General features: G+C 46.5%; 2 protein-coding genes across 2 annotated transcripts; one reads left to right on the top strand and one right to left on the bottom strand.

Annotated features, from left to right (window-relative positions):
* Positions 1–10,767: 10,767 nt before the first annotated feature.
* LOC143897006 (matrix metalloproteinase-18-like) lies at positions 10,768–12,592 on the bottom strand. The gene has a single exon (XM_077405277.1). The coding sequence runs from the start codon at positions 12,590–12,592 to the stop codon at positions 10,778–10,780; it is 1,815 nt and encodes a 604-aa protein (XP_077261403.1). The 3' UTR covers positions 10,768–10,777.
* A 487-nt stretch (positions 12,593–13,079) lies between these two features.
* On the top strand, positions 13,080–13,611 carry LOC143897007 (uncharacterized). The gene is made up of 2 exons (XM_077405278.1): positions 13,080–13,276; positions 13,386–13,611. Exons 1-2 carry the CDS (start codon positions 13,080–13,082, stop codon positions 13,609–13,611), a joined length of 423 nt encoding a protein of 140 aa, XP_077261404.1.
* The last annotated feature ends 1,942 nt before the right edge of the window (positions 13,612–15,553 follow it).

Raw genomic sequence — 15,553 nt, 5'->3', positions numbered from 1 at the left:
AATTTTCTTCTACGGTTTTCGTTTCTTTTTTAAAAAATAAAGATGTTAAAAAAAATCAAAATAAAGTAATATGTAACAAAAGTTTTTCTTGGTGTAAATTTTTAAAAGGAGGAAGCAAGTTTGAAAGAATAATATGATGAATCAACATTCTCTGAATACATATAGAAACCATTCAATTTTTTCCCGACGCGTTGTGGAAAATATGACGGCTCCGTATAATCGTTAATTACCGCGAGACATATGCTAACGAACCGTCGTAAGCAAATTCCTCAAAACGTTCGCTACAAGAGAAAACGAAAACAATTTTGGGACAAGAACGGAAGCGTTCGTTTGATCGTCATCGTCTTCGTTTCTAAGCCGAAAAGATGTACGTACTCCACTAAGATAAATCATAATTATTCTTGATATCAGCATTCGCGGCATCCTAAAGTCCCGATGGATAAAAACTAAATACTTAGTAGCATCCGAGTTTGATTTAGTCGGGCAACGTGAACACAGTTACACGTTTGCCCGTCTCTGTGAAGAAAAAACGCAACGATCACCCTTTTTCTTTCTTTTTAAGTACTATGTATACTTGTAAACTATAAATGTATAAAAACGATTAGGTACTCGCCGCGATGGAAAGAAAGTAACACAATACAATTTCTTTATGATCCTCGAAATCAAATCTGTTTGGATTTCTAAGCACAAGGAAAAACATCTTCTTTGCTTATGTATTATTCGACAAAGCAATAATACTCTTTATGGAGTGCAGCAACGGCTGTCGCATACTAACAATGGAAACGAAGACGAGGGCAAAAACGGATAAAATATTGAAAAGCGCATTCGGAAGGGAAATGAAAGCACCGCGAGCTTCCTCTTCTCGACGGTCCTTCGACTTTATTCGCGAGGCAACGATACTTTACGCAAATATCCAGTATTCTGTATACAATCATAATTAGCTAATCATACGTCGACGAAACATATCGCTCGCGTTAAAACAGCTGCTTCGGAGTAAACTGCACACGTTATGCAGTTATAGATAATTAACAAACTGAATAAAAATCTTAATTATTAATATCATTATGTTATAATAATTAAGATTTTTATTCAGTTTGTTATCTGTACTGTTCATCAGCTGCGTTACCCTCTACTCTGATGCTAAGACTGAATGTATATTTTTCTATATAAAGACAGAATAAAATTAGTTATATAAATCAATACTATATAAATTTAATATTTATTGCATTTGTTATAGAAGTTATTGTTTTACCCCATCAAGAATGGATTGATAGATCCTTTGAAATAGTTTTACATCATTCATTTACATTACAAGAAAAAAATTATTTGAGGTGCAAGAGATGCAGTAAATTGCCAAGCCGCGTCAATATATACTATGTATACTAATTCACATTCTCAATTGTGCTACTGTTATTATTTGTCATCAGACAATTATAAACATACACATAATAATTAGATAGATATTATACATATATATACGCACATGTGTGTGCATAAGAATATATGTAATTTATAAAAAGCGGGTGCTTATCAGCCTTGATACGTTACTGCCTTCTGCTACGCGGACGGCCAGAAAGCATTTTCAGGTTCAGGCCGTATTGCTAAAGAATCCAAGACGCGGCAACGCCGCGTCTATAGCATATGTCTCTCTACCGTGCGTCCGTGTGAGCAATTCAGTGGTGTGTGTACGCGTACGGACATACACCACTTCATAGAATCTGAAATTAGTTGGTAACACTGAAACCGGAGTTTCGCGTTGTCACCACGCGAGGTCTCCAATATCAGTTCGGCCTTTGCTTTTAGTTGACAGAGTTGACATTACCGACGTCGAGGAAGTTCGGCCTTAGCTTTAGCATCCCCTTAAGCTGGTTTTGAACCGTTTCTCAACCGTCCGACAAGCGTTCTCGAACCGCTAGACAGCCGTCCGACAACCGTTCTCAAATCGTTCGTTGCCATTCCTCGCCATCGTTAATGAACCGTTGCTTCTCTTCACTCGTCGCCTTTCGATAGTCGTTTCTGCTGAACCGTTTGTCCATTCTTGTTCGTTGTCGCGTCTGATTCAACGATATTCGCACGTCGAAGCGAGTTTATCGCAGTTCGTAACGCTTGCAGATCTTTCTCGAACGCAGTCAGCTACTCGTCTGATTCTTTTTGTTGATTGTTCAATATTTTAAAGAATTGATTAACGTACAGTTTGTTAATCGCGTCACCGTCAGTCTCAGGTTGCGCTACGCGACGAATCTTGCGCGACTTTGCGTCAAAGTCCGTGGCGGCGCGACACAGAGCGTTATTGCGCACGAAATTTCTCATTAATGCTGCGTTTCTACTGTACGCGTCGCGCGTCGCGTCACGACGCCGCGTCAAGAGTTATCCAATCAAAACGTTTCATTTTACGACGTCATTTCCGACAAGATCTTGCGTCGGAAATAACGTCATAAAATAAAACGTTTTGATTGGATAACTCATGACGCGGCGTCGTGACGCAACGCGCGACGCGTATAGTGGGAACGCAGCATAATCCGCTCCATCGATGGTAAGAAATGGCGTTCGTCGCGTCTCCGCTGTGCTCGAACAATCCAAATTTGTTGATCGGCATTTCGACGCTGATTGAACGGATCGCCGTCGCACCGTTTAATTTATGATAAGCCCGGCTTCGCGAAGTTCCTCGATGATCGACATGATATCGTTGTCGTGGGCATTGTTGCCAGCTTGACGCGAAGCGTCGAGCAATCGCAGACGATCCACCAGCTCGTTGGGGTCGTCCCAGTGCACGTAGTCGATCTTATTGTCGGTTAGCGTCATCGCGCGAGGCATGGATAATCCCTTTCCGGATATTTCTTCTTGGATTTGGTAGACATCAACGGTGAGATTACAAATCGATACTTGAATCCCACGTTGCCCTTTAGTCGCCCGAGAGGATCATGCTTGTATTTATGAGCACTCGTTGCCAACAGTATGCTCCTGTACTTAATCTTATCTTAAGAAAAACAATAACACTATTAATTTACAAAAGGACACCGATAACCTTCCGGGCATTTATGATAAAATAATAAACTTAATGTGAGCGTTTTCGGTTACCTCTGCCTTTGTTTCTAACTCAGTCGTCTGTCGTCACCTATAGTGAACACACCACCGAATTTAACGTTTGTTAATATGACTCGCATATCTTTTATCGCATTGACACACAAAACATGTAAGCGTTGCTATTTTATTCCTGAGTTTACTCTTCGTACGTCATTTTAGTTTGTTAATTTATTATTTTACCTTTTTTTTGTATTTTAGTTCGTAGACTTATTGCTGCCACATTGTGTATAATGAAGTGCTTTGCAAGCGTTAATTTATTGTACGCACTTGAGAAGGACCGGAATCTCGGTTGAAACGCGTTGTGCTTGTTAAATAAATATTAGCCAGTTTGGTCGCAACAAAAAATTTTTGTAATTTTTTAATCTTATCGTCCTCCGTGTGTAGATCGTGTCATCGGGTATTTTTTTGAAGATCAACTCGTAAATGCCGGGTGTGCCGGCGTATCGTACGCCGTCGATATAAATGTTATCCGCTTTGTCCACGTCAAAACTTTTATTACCGAGCATCAATTGATTATTGCCAAGATAAACGCCGTACACTATGTCCATCGTTGCCGACAGGCGCCCAAAACATCTGCGATGTAAATTCGGCTCAGTGGACCCAAGTGATCTTCCAACGATTCTATAAACCATTTTCGACCCTCCGACGTTTACAACCGATTATGAACGGTCGTCCTGATCGAGACGTCCGTGGTTTCAAAAACATTCGCGGTTTCAAGAAATTCGGGACTTGTACGTTGCACGGTTCGCGGTGTAGAGGTTATCGGTCGTTTCGATTGATCAGATTTACACAATGTCGATAACAGATCCGGCCAGGAGTCTGATCGTTTCTTCTTTCTCTTCGGTGTAGCATCCTCCTCCTCCCCGCGCTGTTGAACGGATAGCGGTTCGATGTTTGCGTCAGCGTCGCTCTCCGTCGGCTCCTCTTTTTTCACCGCAATCAAGCTCGAGTTGTCAACGATCTTTTTCAACGGCCCGATGAGAGGTTTAAAGTGCGAGTCTAACTCAATGTCCTTCTCGATCTTACCGGTCTTCAAAGCGCGAAGTTTCTTGCGAATCGAATTACTCGTCTTTGCAATCTCTTTCACGACCTTCTCGCGTTCGCGAATATTCTCGCTTTCGTCGATTGCAGCCATCGCGGAAAAAAGCAGAGTGTCGATCTCTCTCTGTAATAACGCTAATGTTTCACCTCCGACGAGGTATTGGCAACGACTGATCGCTTTTACGGTATCGCGAACACGTTAAATCCTTTTCTGTATCGGCCGTTTGAAAAGGCGCTGTCCTTGTCTATCACTACGAATCCGTACTTTTGTTGCCAACAATCGTGGCACAACGAGCAAAATTTATCGTACGACATGTCGGTATTCACGTGATCGTTGTACACGTGTTTCAAATTGGTACCATCCTGTTTGAACAGGATCAGCAGATTTGCGTTGTCACGTATCAGATGTTTAGGTATTCTCGCGTACGTCTGACAGAGATAGAAGGAGTCGACGCTCGAGTGCCTGCCCATTGAGAAATACTCTCTCACAGCGTCTTGCTTATCGCACGCTACGTCATCGAAGACGAAGATCGAGTTTGGACGCGCGTCGCTCGGTGGAATGACGTCACTGTTATTGGAGAACGTAAAGTAGCCGATTTCGTCGATCGATGTCAATACATTCTCCAGATATCGATATTTCGGCTGTTGCAGCGATTTCGAGTACACGTACACGTTTTCAAAACGTACACCGTGCGGACTTTCCAGCAAGCTAATCAGAACGTTCGTTTTACCGCAATTCGAAGGGCCGCAAATGATCGCGCGTATAGTAGTCGGTAACATCGTACCGTGCTTGCGTTTCTCCACGTTGCCCCCCATCGACCGTGATCTGTCGTCGCAATTCGTCACGCGAATCGCCAACGGTTGTCGCACGAATCTCATTTCTTTCCACACTGCCGACTTTCTGGCTGACTCAAACGCCTATTTATAGGCGAGCGGAACCGCGAATCGCTCAGTAGCAAAAATGTTCGTCCTACTGTCGAGACTTTCCGATATTCGCGGTTTGAGCGCCGAACAGCTGCAATTTGTGCCGAAAGCCGTTCTGCTGCAAACGTGCGGCGATCACGTCCACTACGTGTGGGACTAGCTTCCGGAACATGTAAAGGCGGATTTGGAGGTTCAAGCATATCGTCGCTGTTACGAACATTACAATCAACCGTGGCAGCGAACGCACATCGACGGTCCCGCGCCAATGATAAAGGATTGCGGCGAATGTCAACGAAAAAAAATGGTGGAGACCTGTTAAATCGCGCGATAAACGCACTTTTGTTCAAATTACACATTTCCAACTATCAATTTTGCGGTCCGGAAACTCGTTTACAAGAACGATTGGCGAGAGGCAATCAAGGTATTAATCCATTGGACGCGGCGTGTCGCAAGCACGACGTAGCCTATTCGCGTAACCGCGATCTCACCAAGAGACACGCGGCGGACGAGATACTCGCTGCGGAAGCGCGAAAACGCATTACCGCGAGAGATTCAACTCTCGGAGAGAGAGCTGCCGCTACAGCCGTCTGGGCGACCATGAAGGCTAAGACGAAGCTCGGAATGGGTTTGAAAACGAAAAAATAAAAAACGGTGAAGAAAAAAATTTAACGAAAAAACGGATACTTCCGACAGCGAAACGAGGCGGCGTATTGCCGATTCTACCGTTGTTGGGAGTTCTCGGTTTTTTGGCCGGCGGAGCGGCGGGAGTCGTAAAGGCCGTGACCGATAACAAAGCCGCGCGGCGTCAGCTGGAAGAAATGCAACGTCACAATCGCGCCGCGGAAGGTCGCGGACTTTATCTCGCTCCGTACAAATATGGACGAGGGCTGTATCTCGGCCCGCACAAACGCGGGCGAGGAGTAGCATCGAAAATAAAAAAAAAAAACGTCAAAAAAACGTTAAATATGCCCGCGGGTATTACGACTAACGTACAATTGAATCGACTGGCAAGGCGTATGCGCGTACCGTTCTTCAGAGATGTCTTCATGCGTAATTCGTTATTGATCGGCGGTGTACGTCGAAACGAGAGCAGTATCGTGAATTTAGACGATGCAGCGGGTCCCGGTACTCATTGGGTAGCGTATGCGAAGAGGGAAGATCGAGTCGTATATTTCGACAGTTTCGGCAATCTTTGACTGCCGAAAGATTTGGTGCGATATTTCGGGCAGAGCGTGACAAAGATTGAGTACAATTGCACGTTTTATCAGCGATACGATCAGAACATCTGTGGACAATTGTGCCTGCAATTTCTCCGGACGATCGACGCTAATTTAAAATCTGACGGTGCGCCGTGGTGACTCAGTATTCGTTAACGGTTTCCGCCAACATGTCTATAACGTTCACGTTGACCGGGAAGAGCAGCATCCTCGCGGAGCACTATTTTCCCGCTGTGGATCTGAGCGACGGTGACTACGAGCTCGGTCTAACGTGCTTTGAGACTTATCACACGATTCCGAACGTGAATTCTTCGAATAATAAATTTTATTTCGACGAGGATGACACGGAAATTACGATTCCCGAGGGATCGTACGAGATACGTTCCGCTGAAAATCACAGCTTTTTGTCTCATCGTTCACGATCGCGTCATCGAGTACAGTCCGCTGACCAACGTGGTGCGCAAAATTATTTAACGGAAATTGAGGTTGTGGAGATACCTCATCCGGGAAACGGAAAAATGCGATTGCGAGGATACCTCATTCGGGAAACTGAAAATGCGATTGCAAGGACACTTCATCCGGGAAACGGAAAATGAGGTTGTGGGTATACCTCATCCGGGAAACGGAATATGAGATTGTAAAGTTTCAGACTTTGTTAGGAACGAGCAACTTAAACAAACGTCTGTTCTTTAATTTTTTTTTACGCGCGCCGATGCAATGGCAACAGCGGCAACGACGACGACGATCTTCGTCGACCTGCAAGGTTCACGGTGGGCGGCAGATTCGTCGCGAAGGAGGTGGCCGTTCTGCGAAGAGAGACGCGCGTGCTCGCGCATCACGTGTTTCGCGCGCCGATGAGTTGGAATCTGCTGACGAGCTCCGAGAAAGCGAGGGCCAGTTGGTTGATAGCGAACCATCACGGCCTTTGTTGGGAGGACGGCGACACGGACTATCGCCAGGCGAAAACGATCATTTGACGCGCGGTATGCAACAACCTGGACGAGTTGCGTGAGACGGAGGAGACGCCCAACGCGCGAATCTACGTGAAAGGTCTTGAAAAGAAGAGATGGCTGCAGAAGATTTTCGGCGACGTCGACGCGACAATCGTGACCGTCGACGCGGAGTAACGAGGACGTCGATCGGTTGGAGGCTCTTCGCGCCGATCGCGCGTTTCATTGCCGGCGTCACCAACGGTGCTGCGCTATGGAGAACGTGGTGAAGTTGCGCGATTGGTGGATCGAGCGACGCGAATGTTTCGCCAGCATCGACTCCGCGAATTTAAATACTTTATAAATTTGTGTAAAAAAAACGTTATATATTACTGGTTTAATATAATTTCATTTTTAATGTATTAATTGTTTTATCTTATTGCGTTGCTCGTTTGTATATATGTATATTGTGTTTAATCGTTTATTTTACTCCATTGTATCATATATATCCTTCTATCTATATTTTATCGAATAAAGATCGACGTAAAATCTATGACAAACGGTGTTCCACTTTTCGCATACCATCCTCGTATTTATATACGTATACATTATATGCTACCAAGCGCGCGAAAATGGCCGGTCGCGGGAGCGCGATAATGTCGAGTGCGTAACAATGGCCAGTCGCGGATATTTACTATACTATACTATACTATACTATATATTACATTATATTTACTACTTTATGTAGTATATATTTATTTCAGTATCGTTATACAGCTTTATAATGAATGTTTATTTTTGTTTGAGATCGAAAACTCAGCACCGCGACGAAGTCGCGTTCGGCTGCATGTCAGCACATGCAAATTGAGTAAATTAATATTCGCGTGAAATGCCGCTCAAGAATTGTCACGGAATATTCGGTATAGCATGGATCTTTCGGGATTAGCTTCCTAGAAACTTTAACATTGTAATCAATAATAAAGTCAAACAACAACGCTAGAACAAAGGAACGATCCATGCTATACACAAAACACTCGAAAACAGGTGACGACCCCGTCGGGTCGCCACATGAAACCGGTGACGTCAGCTTCATGACGCGGGACTTCGGCGGCCAATCACCCTCCCGAAATTCGGAGAAATCTGCAGGGAGGGAGTTTCGCCTCGGAAGTGTTAAAAGGACCGCCGCTGCGCCGCGGAATTGATTTCGCACGCAGATCACAGAACACCGCTTTTCGTACCGCTTTACGCCGCTTTGCACACCTCCTTTCGCTATTCCGCGTTTTGAACACGCTTTCGCCGCGTCGCTCGCCGTAGCTTCTGTGCGCGCTTCACGGTTTTCTTTGGCCACAAGGAAAAGAACTGTAAATACCTGTACATATACATTTTCGAATATATCTGTTTTATTTTTCAATTCTGTACTTGTCTCCCTTTTTTGTGGTCGTCTTCTACCTCGCGCTTTCTCGCGCTACCGCGTGCTTTCGAACAATTTTAATTATATACATTTTATATATTTTATTTATATATTTGACTCATTTTTTTTTATCGTTACAACTTTTTATTTATTAGATAAGGAAGCTCACACTTGGGCCTCCACATCACCGCCAACATCTATAATATCAAAGTCAATATTTCCTCGGCCGCTCTCTTCCTCGTCGTTATTTTCTTCGTCATTTTCGTCGCTGTCCTTATCATCGCGATCGTCGCGGTCGATGCTTCTGATTCTTGCGGCGTTCAACCGGATGTGGTTGCGCGCTTTTCGCAACAGGGAGACAATGAGTCCTCTGCGTCAAAAATATATTATTGATAAATATTATCAGTAGCTAACAAATATATACTTCTGGCTTCAGGTACAAATCTGGGGGTCGGGGGGGGTGGGGGCGCGTTCCCCACGGGGGAACGCCATAAGAGATGGGCGAGGGGGGTCCGGGACGGGCAGTTGGTGGGGGAGCAGGAGTGGGGGAAGTTGACTTCTGGCCTCGGGTACTTTCGAGGGGAGTCGGGAAGGGGGGAAGGAAGAGGTGCCGCGTTACCGACGGCAGCGTCGTGGACCGCGGCGGGGTGCGCACTGTCCGCGCGCGTCGTCGCGCGCCTCTTCGTCCTCGCGGGCCGGACGCGGTCATCCGGTCTCCCCCGACGGCGAAAATCGCGAGTCGTCCTCCCGCGAGGGGGAGCGTCGATCGCGTTATCGACCGCGCAAGGAAATCGAACGTTTTATTTTTTGTCGAAAGAGGAGCGAACGCGTTTGAACTCGTTCGAGCGTGTTCAAGGTCGTTCGTCATCCGACGCATCGCGCTCGAACGCGTTCAAGGTCGTTTTTTCGCGGGAACCCGATCACCCATCTCTGTTCCTCGTTTCAATCTGTCTTCTCGCGCATCGCGGATGACGCAATCGCGGTGATCGTGGAGTAAGCGGATCGTATCGAGATACGTATGGGTACGAATCTGGAAGGAGGGGGAAAAAAAAGAGAGAGAACACGCAAATGAGATTTCTGCGTGCGAGCGGTTTTTTTTATTGAATGTGACAAATAAAAAAATACACACGTCGACGTGTGTATTACATTTGTGTGTATGTATGTATATATATAATATGTTCGTCGTGACACTAAGGTCTGAAACAGAGCGCGGCAATTTCGCAATCGATGATGTTGTTCGGACCGAAATGTTCGCTGTTCCGTATCGCGTTCTTGACCGCGGTTCCCGTCTTGCAATAGTTCTTACACGCGTCGCGGGCTATTTCCCGATAGCGGGAATACTTCGCGTCGACCTCCTCGGTTGCGGAGCTCAGCCCCGATACGACGCGATCGACGCAAAACTGGAAATCGTACAGCAGGTACACGGTGGCGAGCGACATCGCCAGACGAGTCGCGTTGGGTAGCTCTATACGCAAGATCGGCAGGTTGTTTATCGATCCGAATCGCAGCGTCAGGTCTCCGATCGATATCGGCGCGGGGGAGCGGGTTCCGGGCTCGACGAGGCTGGATTGCAGACTCTCCAACACGTCGCGTTTGCGCTCGACCAGTCCTTTCCACACGTCGACCGTCATACAGATCTCCTTGCCTTGCTTGTCTCCTAGGGCGATCTCCACGTACGAAGGCGAGGGCGTACCGTACCACGGCGACTTGATCGTGATACCGATGGTCAAGTGTTTGTAGCCAGTCGTCGTCAGCGGATAACGCGTCGCCAGGACGCGCACCGGAGTCATGACAATGACATCGCGAATAACGTCGTTGGGTGCTGAGAGCTTAGAACGCGACGTCCGACGATGATAATCGTGATCGCGGCAATCGTCCGTCGATTCGACGCGGTGTCTCTTGCCGTTTTCGTTCGCCTCCGATTCCGTCTCGCGAGGAGAGAGATCCCTCGGCGCGGGTCGATCGGTCAGCGTCGAGAACATTTTCTCCGCACTATGGTATATCGTTCGTTGTTCTGTTCTTTCCAACGCGTCGATTTCGGCTGACGATGCGGCACTGAGGCTTTGGGCGGCGCACATCGGTATATAAGTGCACAAAGAGTTCTTACTTATGTGTCGCGCGATGTGTGGCGTGGTGTGGTGTGGTGTGGTGCGGGGATCAGCGCGGTTCCCCTACCCCCTTTGGTCGGAAAGCCGAACGCCGTTCTCGTCGTCGTCCGAATCGCCCGTCGGTGACGTTAAATCGCTGACGTGCACGAATCGATCGAGAAGATCGCACAACTGTTTCAACAAATCGTCCTTAGGGCAGACGATATTCAGTATCCGCAGATCGACTTTTCCAGCCCCCGTGACGGTCTTCGTAAATTCGTTAAATCTGTAGTACTGCGTCCGAGTGGTGAAGTACAGATTGCCGTCGATGTATCGGAAGATCGACGTCACGCCGATCAGAATTCCGGGAAACGTCGCCTCGAGAGGCGTAAATCTGACAACTCTGTGATGGTCACATTCGTTTATCTCGCCCACCGAGTTGCCGCTGAACAGCACGAAGGAACGTCCTCTGTGGGTGTTCACCGCTCCGTTGATCTTCGTCTTTGCGGGAAATCCGAGTTCCTGCAGAGTTTTCGGCCAATTTGGCCGCAGAGTAAGTTCCGGACATTGAACCAAGTACACCAAATTATCCGCAAACACCACGACATCGCCGGACGGCGATTGATAGGCGGCAGTCACGCGCGTGTAATTGTCGTGAAGAAAGCTCATGTGATTCGACAGGGCCAGAGGTCCGTTGTACGTCCTACCGTCCAGATCGAACGACCAAACGTAATGCCTGTACGAGATGAACATTCGATTTTCCACGATCAATATCGCGTTCACGCGATCAAGGGCGCACAGATCCGGCGACGGCGGTGGCGGCGGTGGCGCCGGCGTCTGCGGGGGATCGTTCACCAATTTCTCGCCGTACAAACGTCGAATGTCGATGATATCGTATTGGTCGAGTTTAACCGGATACTGCTTGTCGGGCGTGTACGCGAACATCACCGAAAACCTGCGCTTATTGTGCAGTAATCCGAGAGAGTGACCGATCTCGTGCATCAGCGTGTAATGAAGGGAGACCTTATCCGAGGGATTTTTACTGACGTAAATGTTCCGCGGCTCGTCTCCGTCGACGTGCACCTCGGAGACGAAACCCGCTTCGTCAGTCGGGAGAGACGCGTGGGCGAGTGCGCCACCGGGACCGTCGAATTTGGCCGAGCAATTTGGGCCGTTTACCTCAATATTCATGTTAGCGTGACTTAGGCGTCGCCAAGATATTATAATGTCGGGATTGATTGTGGAGCGTTCGAACGTCAATGCCGAATGCCGCGACCACACGTCGAACGCGGCCTGTGCCGTGTTCAATTCGTTCTCGGTGACTACGTAAAAATCCCACGTCAGGTGCGTTCTCGGCCACTTGGATAGACTCGCTCTCGTTCCGTGCTTCAGAATATCTCGGAAACCGCATCGCGGTTTACCCATCAATTCCAACGTTTTGCTGTTGAGCGATCCATTGCCGGGCAAATCGTAGTATTTCTGAAATTTCTCGATGGCTATGCGAAGAACGTCGTTTCGTCTCTGAGCCGGAACCGTGTCCACATCTTTGGTCAGATATCCGTATTTCTGCAGGTAATCGAACGTGAGCGCGTAATTTTCGTCTGTGGGATTGACGCACCTCACGGTGATAAAACACGCGGTTAACGCGATTACGCGCGCAAGCCACATCGTCGAGAGTACGGGAGCGAGAGAGAGACGGTGGAACTGCGATGACGGTGTGTTGCGGTTTGAGCGCGATCGCGATGAGCGGACCGGATGTACGATGTTTTCGCGAGGATACTCGTTATCGATAGATCGGGATAGGTGGCGGTGGGATCTCGGGTGGGAAAAATTGCGTCGACGATTTTGGTGGATGAGTCGGTTTGATAAAAAAAAAAACTCATTTTTTCTTCGATGCATTTTTTCTTCGATGCAAAATGCTATTTTTATTTTATTTTTTACCGCAATATCTATCTTTTGTTGATGCACTTTCTGGGCGCGGATAGGTGCGGCGGCGGGGTTTCGGGTAGGAAAAAATGCGTCGATTTCGGCGGATGAGTCGGTTTGATAAAAAAAATGCACTTTTTCTTCGATGCAAAATGCTATTTTTATTATATTTTTTACCGCAATATCCTTCTTTTGTTGATGCACTTTCTGGGCGCGGATAGGTGCGGCGGCGAGGTTTCGGGTGGGAAAAAATGCGTCGATTCCGGCGGATGAGTCTGTTTGATAAAAAAAATGCACTTTTTCTCGATGCAAAAATGCTATTCTTAGTATATTTTTCCACCGCAATATCCTCCTTTTGTTGCATTTTTTCGATATATAAAGAACTCGAGACTAGACTTGGGTGTAGTCTATCCACATCAGTGCTCGCGTGAATTATTGTAAACTTTATACTTTTTTAAACATGGATAAACTCAATCAGTTGAAGGGTATTTGCGAAATGCTACAAATACAAACCGCGGCTCTGACACGGGAAGTCGACGATATGTGCGACGCTGTGGGGCAGCTGCAGGCGCGAATAAGGAATATTTCGGAAAAGGTGCCTCCCTGCCTGCAGCTGACAGTACGAGTCGACGAGGACGCGGTCATGTTGGAGAGAACGTAAGTACTTTACTTTCAAATTATTTATTAACACCATTTTAATGGTATTAATTAACATTTTTATATATTCATATTTATTAATTATATTTTTATTTTTACTCTTGTGCAGAACCATCATCATTTCGTTGGCAAAGAAGTGTCGGAATCAGATTCGTGTCTTCGTGAGCAGAATACGCGGGATGTACAGAGACGTCGCCCGTTTGAACGCTACCGAGGAGGTAGTCGCAGGTCGTTCCCAGTCACACGACGGTGACGAGCCGAACATTCAAGAACGAGAAGTAGTAAACATCGGTGACGACGAAGATGTCCCCGAAGGTTGGCCGTCACAAAAGTGAAACGTATTATTAAAAAATAAATGAAATATATGTTATTACAATAAATAAAATATATGTTATTAAAATAAATTAAATATATGTTATTACAATAAATGAAATATATGTTATTAAAATAAATGAAATATATGTTTTTAAAATAAATGAAATATATGCTATTAAAATAAATGAAATATATGCTATTAAAATAACTCACGTTTTTTTTGTCTTATGGCTCCCTACCCACCCAATATCACGTTCAGTGTTATCGCTCGCGGACACACCTCACGTTGGAGCGGCTCGGCGTTATCGCTCACTCGCGCGCTTGCAACCGCGGCGCATCTCGCGCTGGAGCGACTCGACGTTATCGCTCGTTCGCTCATTCGCGCTCGTATCCACGCCTCGCGTTCGGCGTTCTTTTTCTTTTCCTTATTATGCTCTCGTTTTTTCGCTCTTTCCCGTCTCGCGCTCTCTGTTTATCTTGTTAAGAAATATCACGATCGGCCATTTCCACGCACTCGGCAGCTTACAATGTTTATCGCGTTCCCGCGACCGGCCATTTTTACGCACTCGACAGCTCATAATGTATGTACAGAATACGGGGAATAGATATGTGAAAAAAAACGAATAACGTTGTTCATTGATTTTTTACATTCGTTTTTTTATTTAAGGTGGTCCTTTCGTGAGAACAAGTATTAGATAGGTACCTAAATTTGATATATGTTAAATATACAGTAATAAGGGGCATGTGTACAAAAAATCAAGTGAGGTTACCGACACTTTACAAGAAATAAGTCATTCTAAATATGCGTTCGCGGAGCGTGCCATTGTCATTCTATCCTTGTTTACATCTAATGAACGAGAAAGATAGAATGATGCAAATCGCCACGTCCGAGGTTTTCAACGAATAATACATGTACTTAGCGATCAGATGAATACATTATTCATGTCTTAAAATATTCCCTAAAGTTTCCGGATTTCGTACATACCTTGAAAATAAGGGCTTACCGAATGTTTTGCTCTGATATATGAGGTTAAATAAGTAGTAGATCCACGCGCATATTGCTTTACTCGTACTGTCATGCCTGACCTTGCAGCCGTCCGATGACCGCGACCCACCGGGAGCAGCCAGAGGCATAACGATCCCGCAAAGGACCGGGGCGGCGCTGACCGATGCGCATCACCTCGGTAAAGGGACATGGGCAACCAAGCCGGTGCCAGCTAAGCGGCCCATAGTCCAGCTGGAACGCCAGCAACTTGGATCGACCGACAGACGGTCGCATGGCGAACAACCGGGGACGAGCGGCCAGGAGGCTGCTTACCAGACGCGGAGGACGTCGGGAGCCGAAGAGACGCACAACGCTACATCAAGCGAATAAGCGCAAAGCGCTTATCGATCTGGAGTAGAGACCAAGGACTCCACCAATGTATATAGACTGTCCGAAATGTAATAGATAGAGGATACCTGTATAAAATAATGAGAAACGCGATGACTTCGTCAGAGTAAAAACTAGACGCGAGCGTTATTATTTAGATATAAGTAGATTTAAAACTAGGATAAGTAAGAAACCCCGCGAAGCGGAATAGATGTAGTTACTGCCGCGAAAGGGGGCTAAGGGCGATCCAGCCACGTAATGTTCAGTTGATTTTCTTTTCTGTTACGATTAATAACCGCATACGCGGATGCATGAGAATGAAGACGCATCGCGCGACAACGAACAAAGGTTGAGTTCGCTGTTCGGTAATAACGTGTTCCGCGGAGATAAAGGAATAAACGCAAGGTTACGGTAGCGGGTTACGATGAGTTTCGAGCGCGGTGACGCGAACTTGCGAACCGACCGCGTAACCGGGTCAGCAGCTTAGGAGCGTGATGCACGAGTGCCGCGTATTTGACTCAGCGGGTTGCGATGAGTTTCGAGCGCGGTGACGCAAACTTGTGAACTGACCGCGTAACCGGGTCAGCAGC

Source organism: Temnothorax americanus, unplaced genomic scaffold, assembly GCF_048541705.1.
Source record: "Temnothorax americanus isolate GAGA-0224 unplaced genomic scaffold, ASM4854170v1 Scaffold2, whole genome shotgun sequence".
In the NCBI taxonomy this organism is placed as follows: Eukaryota; Metazoa; Arthropoda; class Insecta; order Hymenoptera; family Formicidae; genus Temnothorax; species Temnothorax americanus.
Note: the sequence above shows the minus strand (reverse complement) of the source record. Positions and strands in the feature narration are given on the sequence as shown.

Bases quoted from the DNA above. Each gene is read 5' to 3' on its own strand.
- LOC143897007 (XM_077405278.1), top strand. From the start codon at position 13,080: ATGGATAAACTCAATCAGTTGAAGGGTATTTGCGAAATGCTACAAATA. The intron at 13,277-13,385 runs GTAAGTACTTTA...ACTCTTGTGCAG, and splicing joins GCGGTCATGTTGGAGAGAAC to AACCATCATCATTTCGTTGG.
- LOC143897006 (XM_077405277.1), bottom strand. From the start codon at position 12,592: ATGCATCGAAGAAAAAATGAGTTTTTTTTTTTATCAAACCGACTCATC.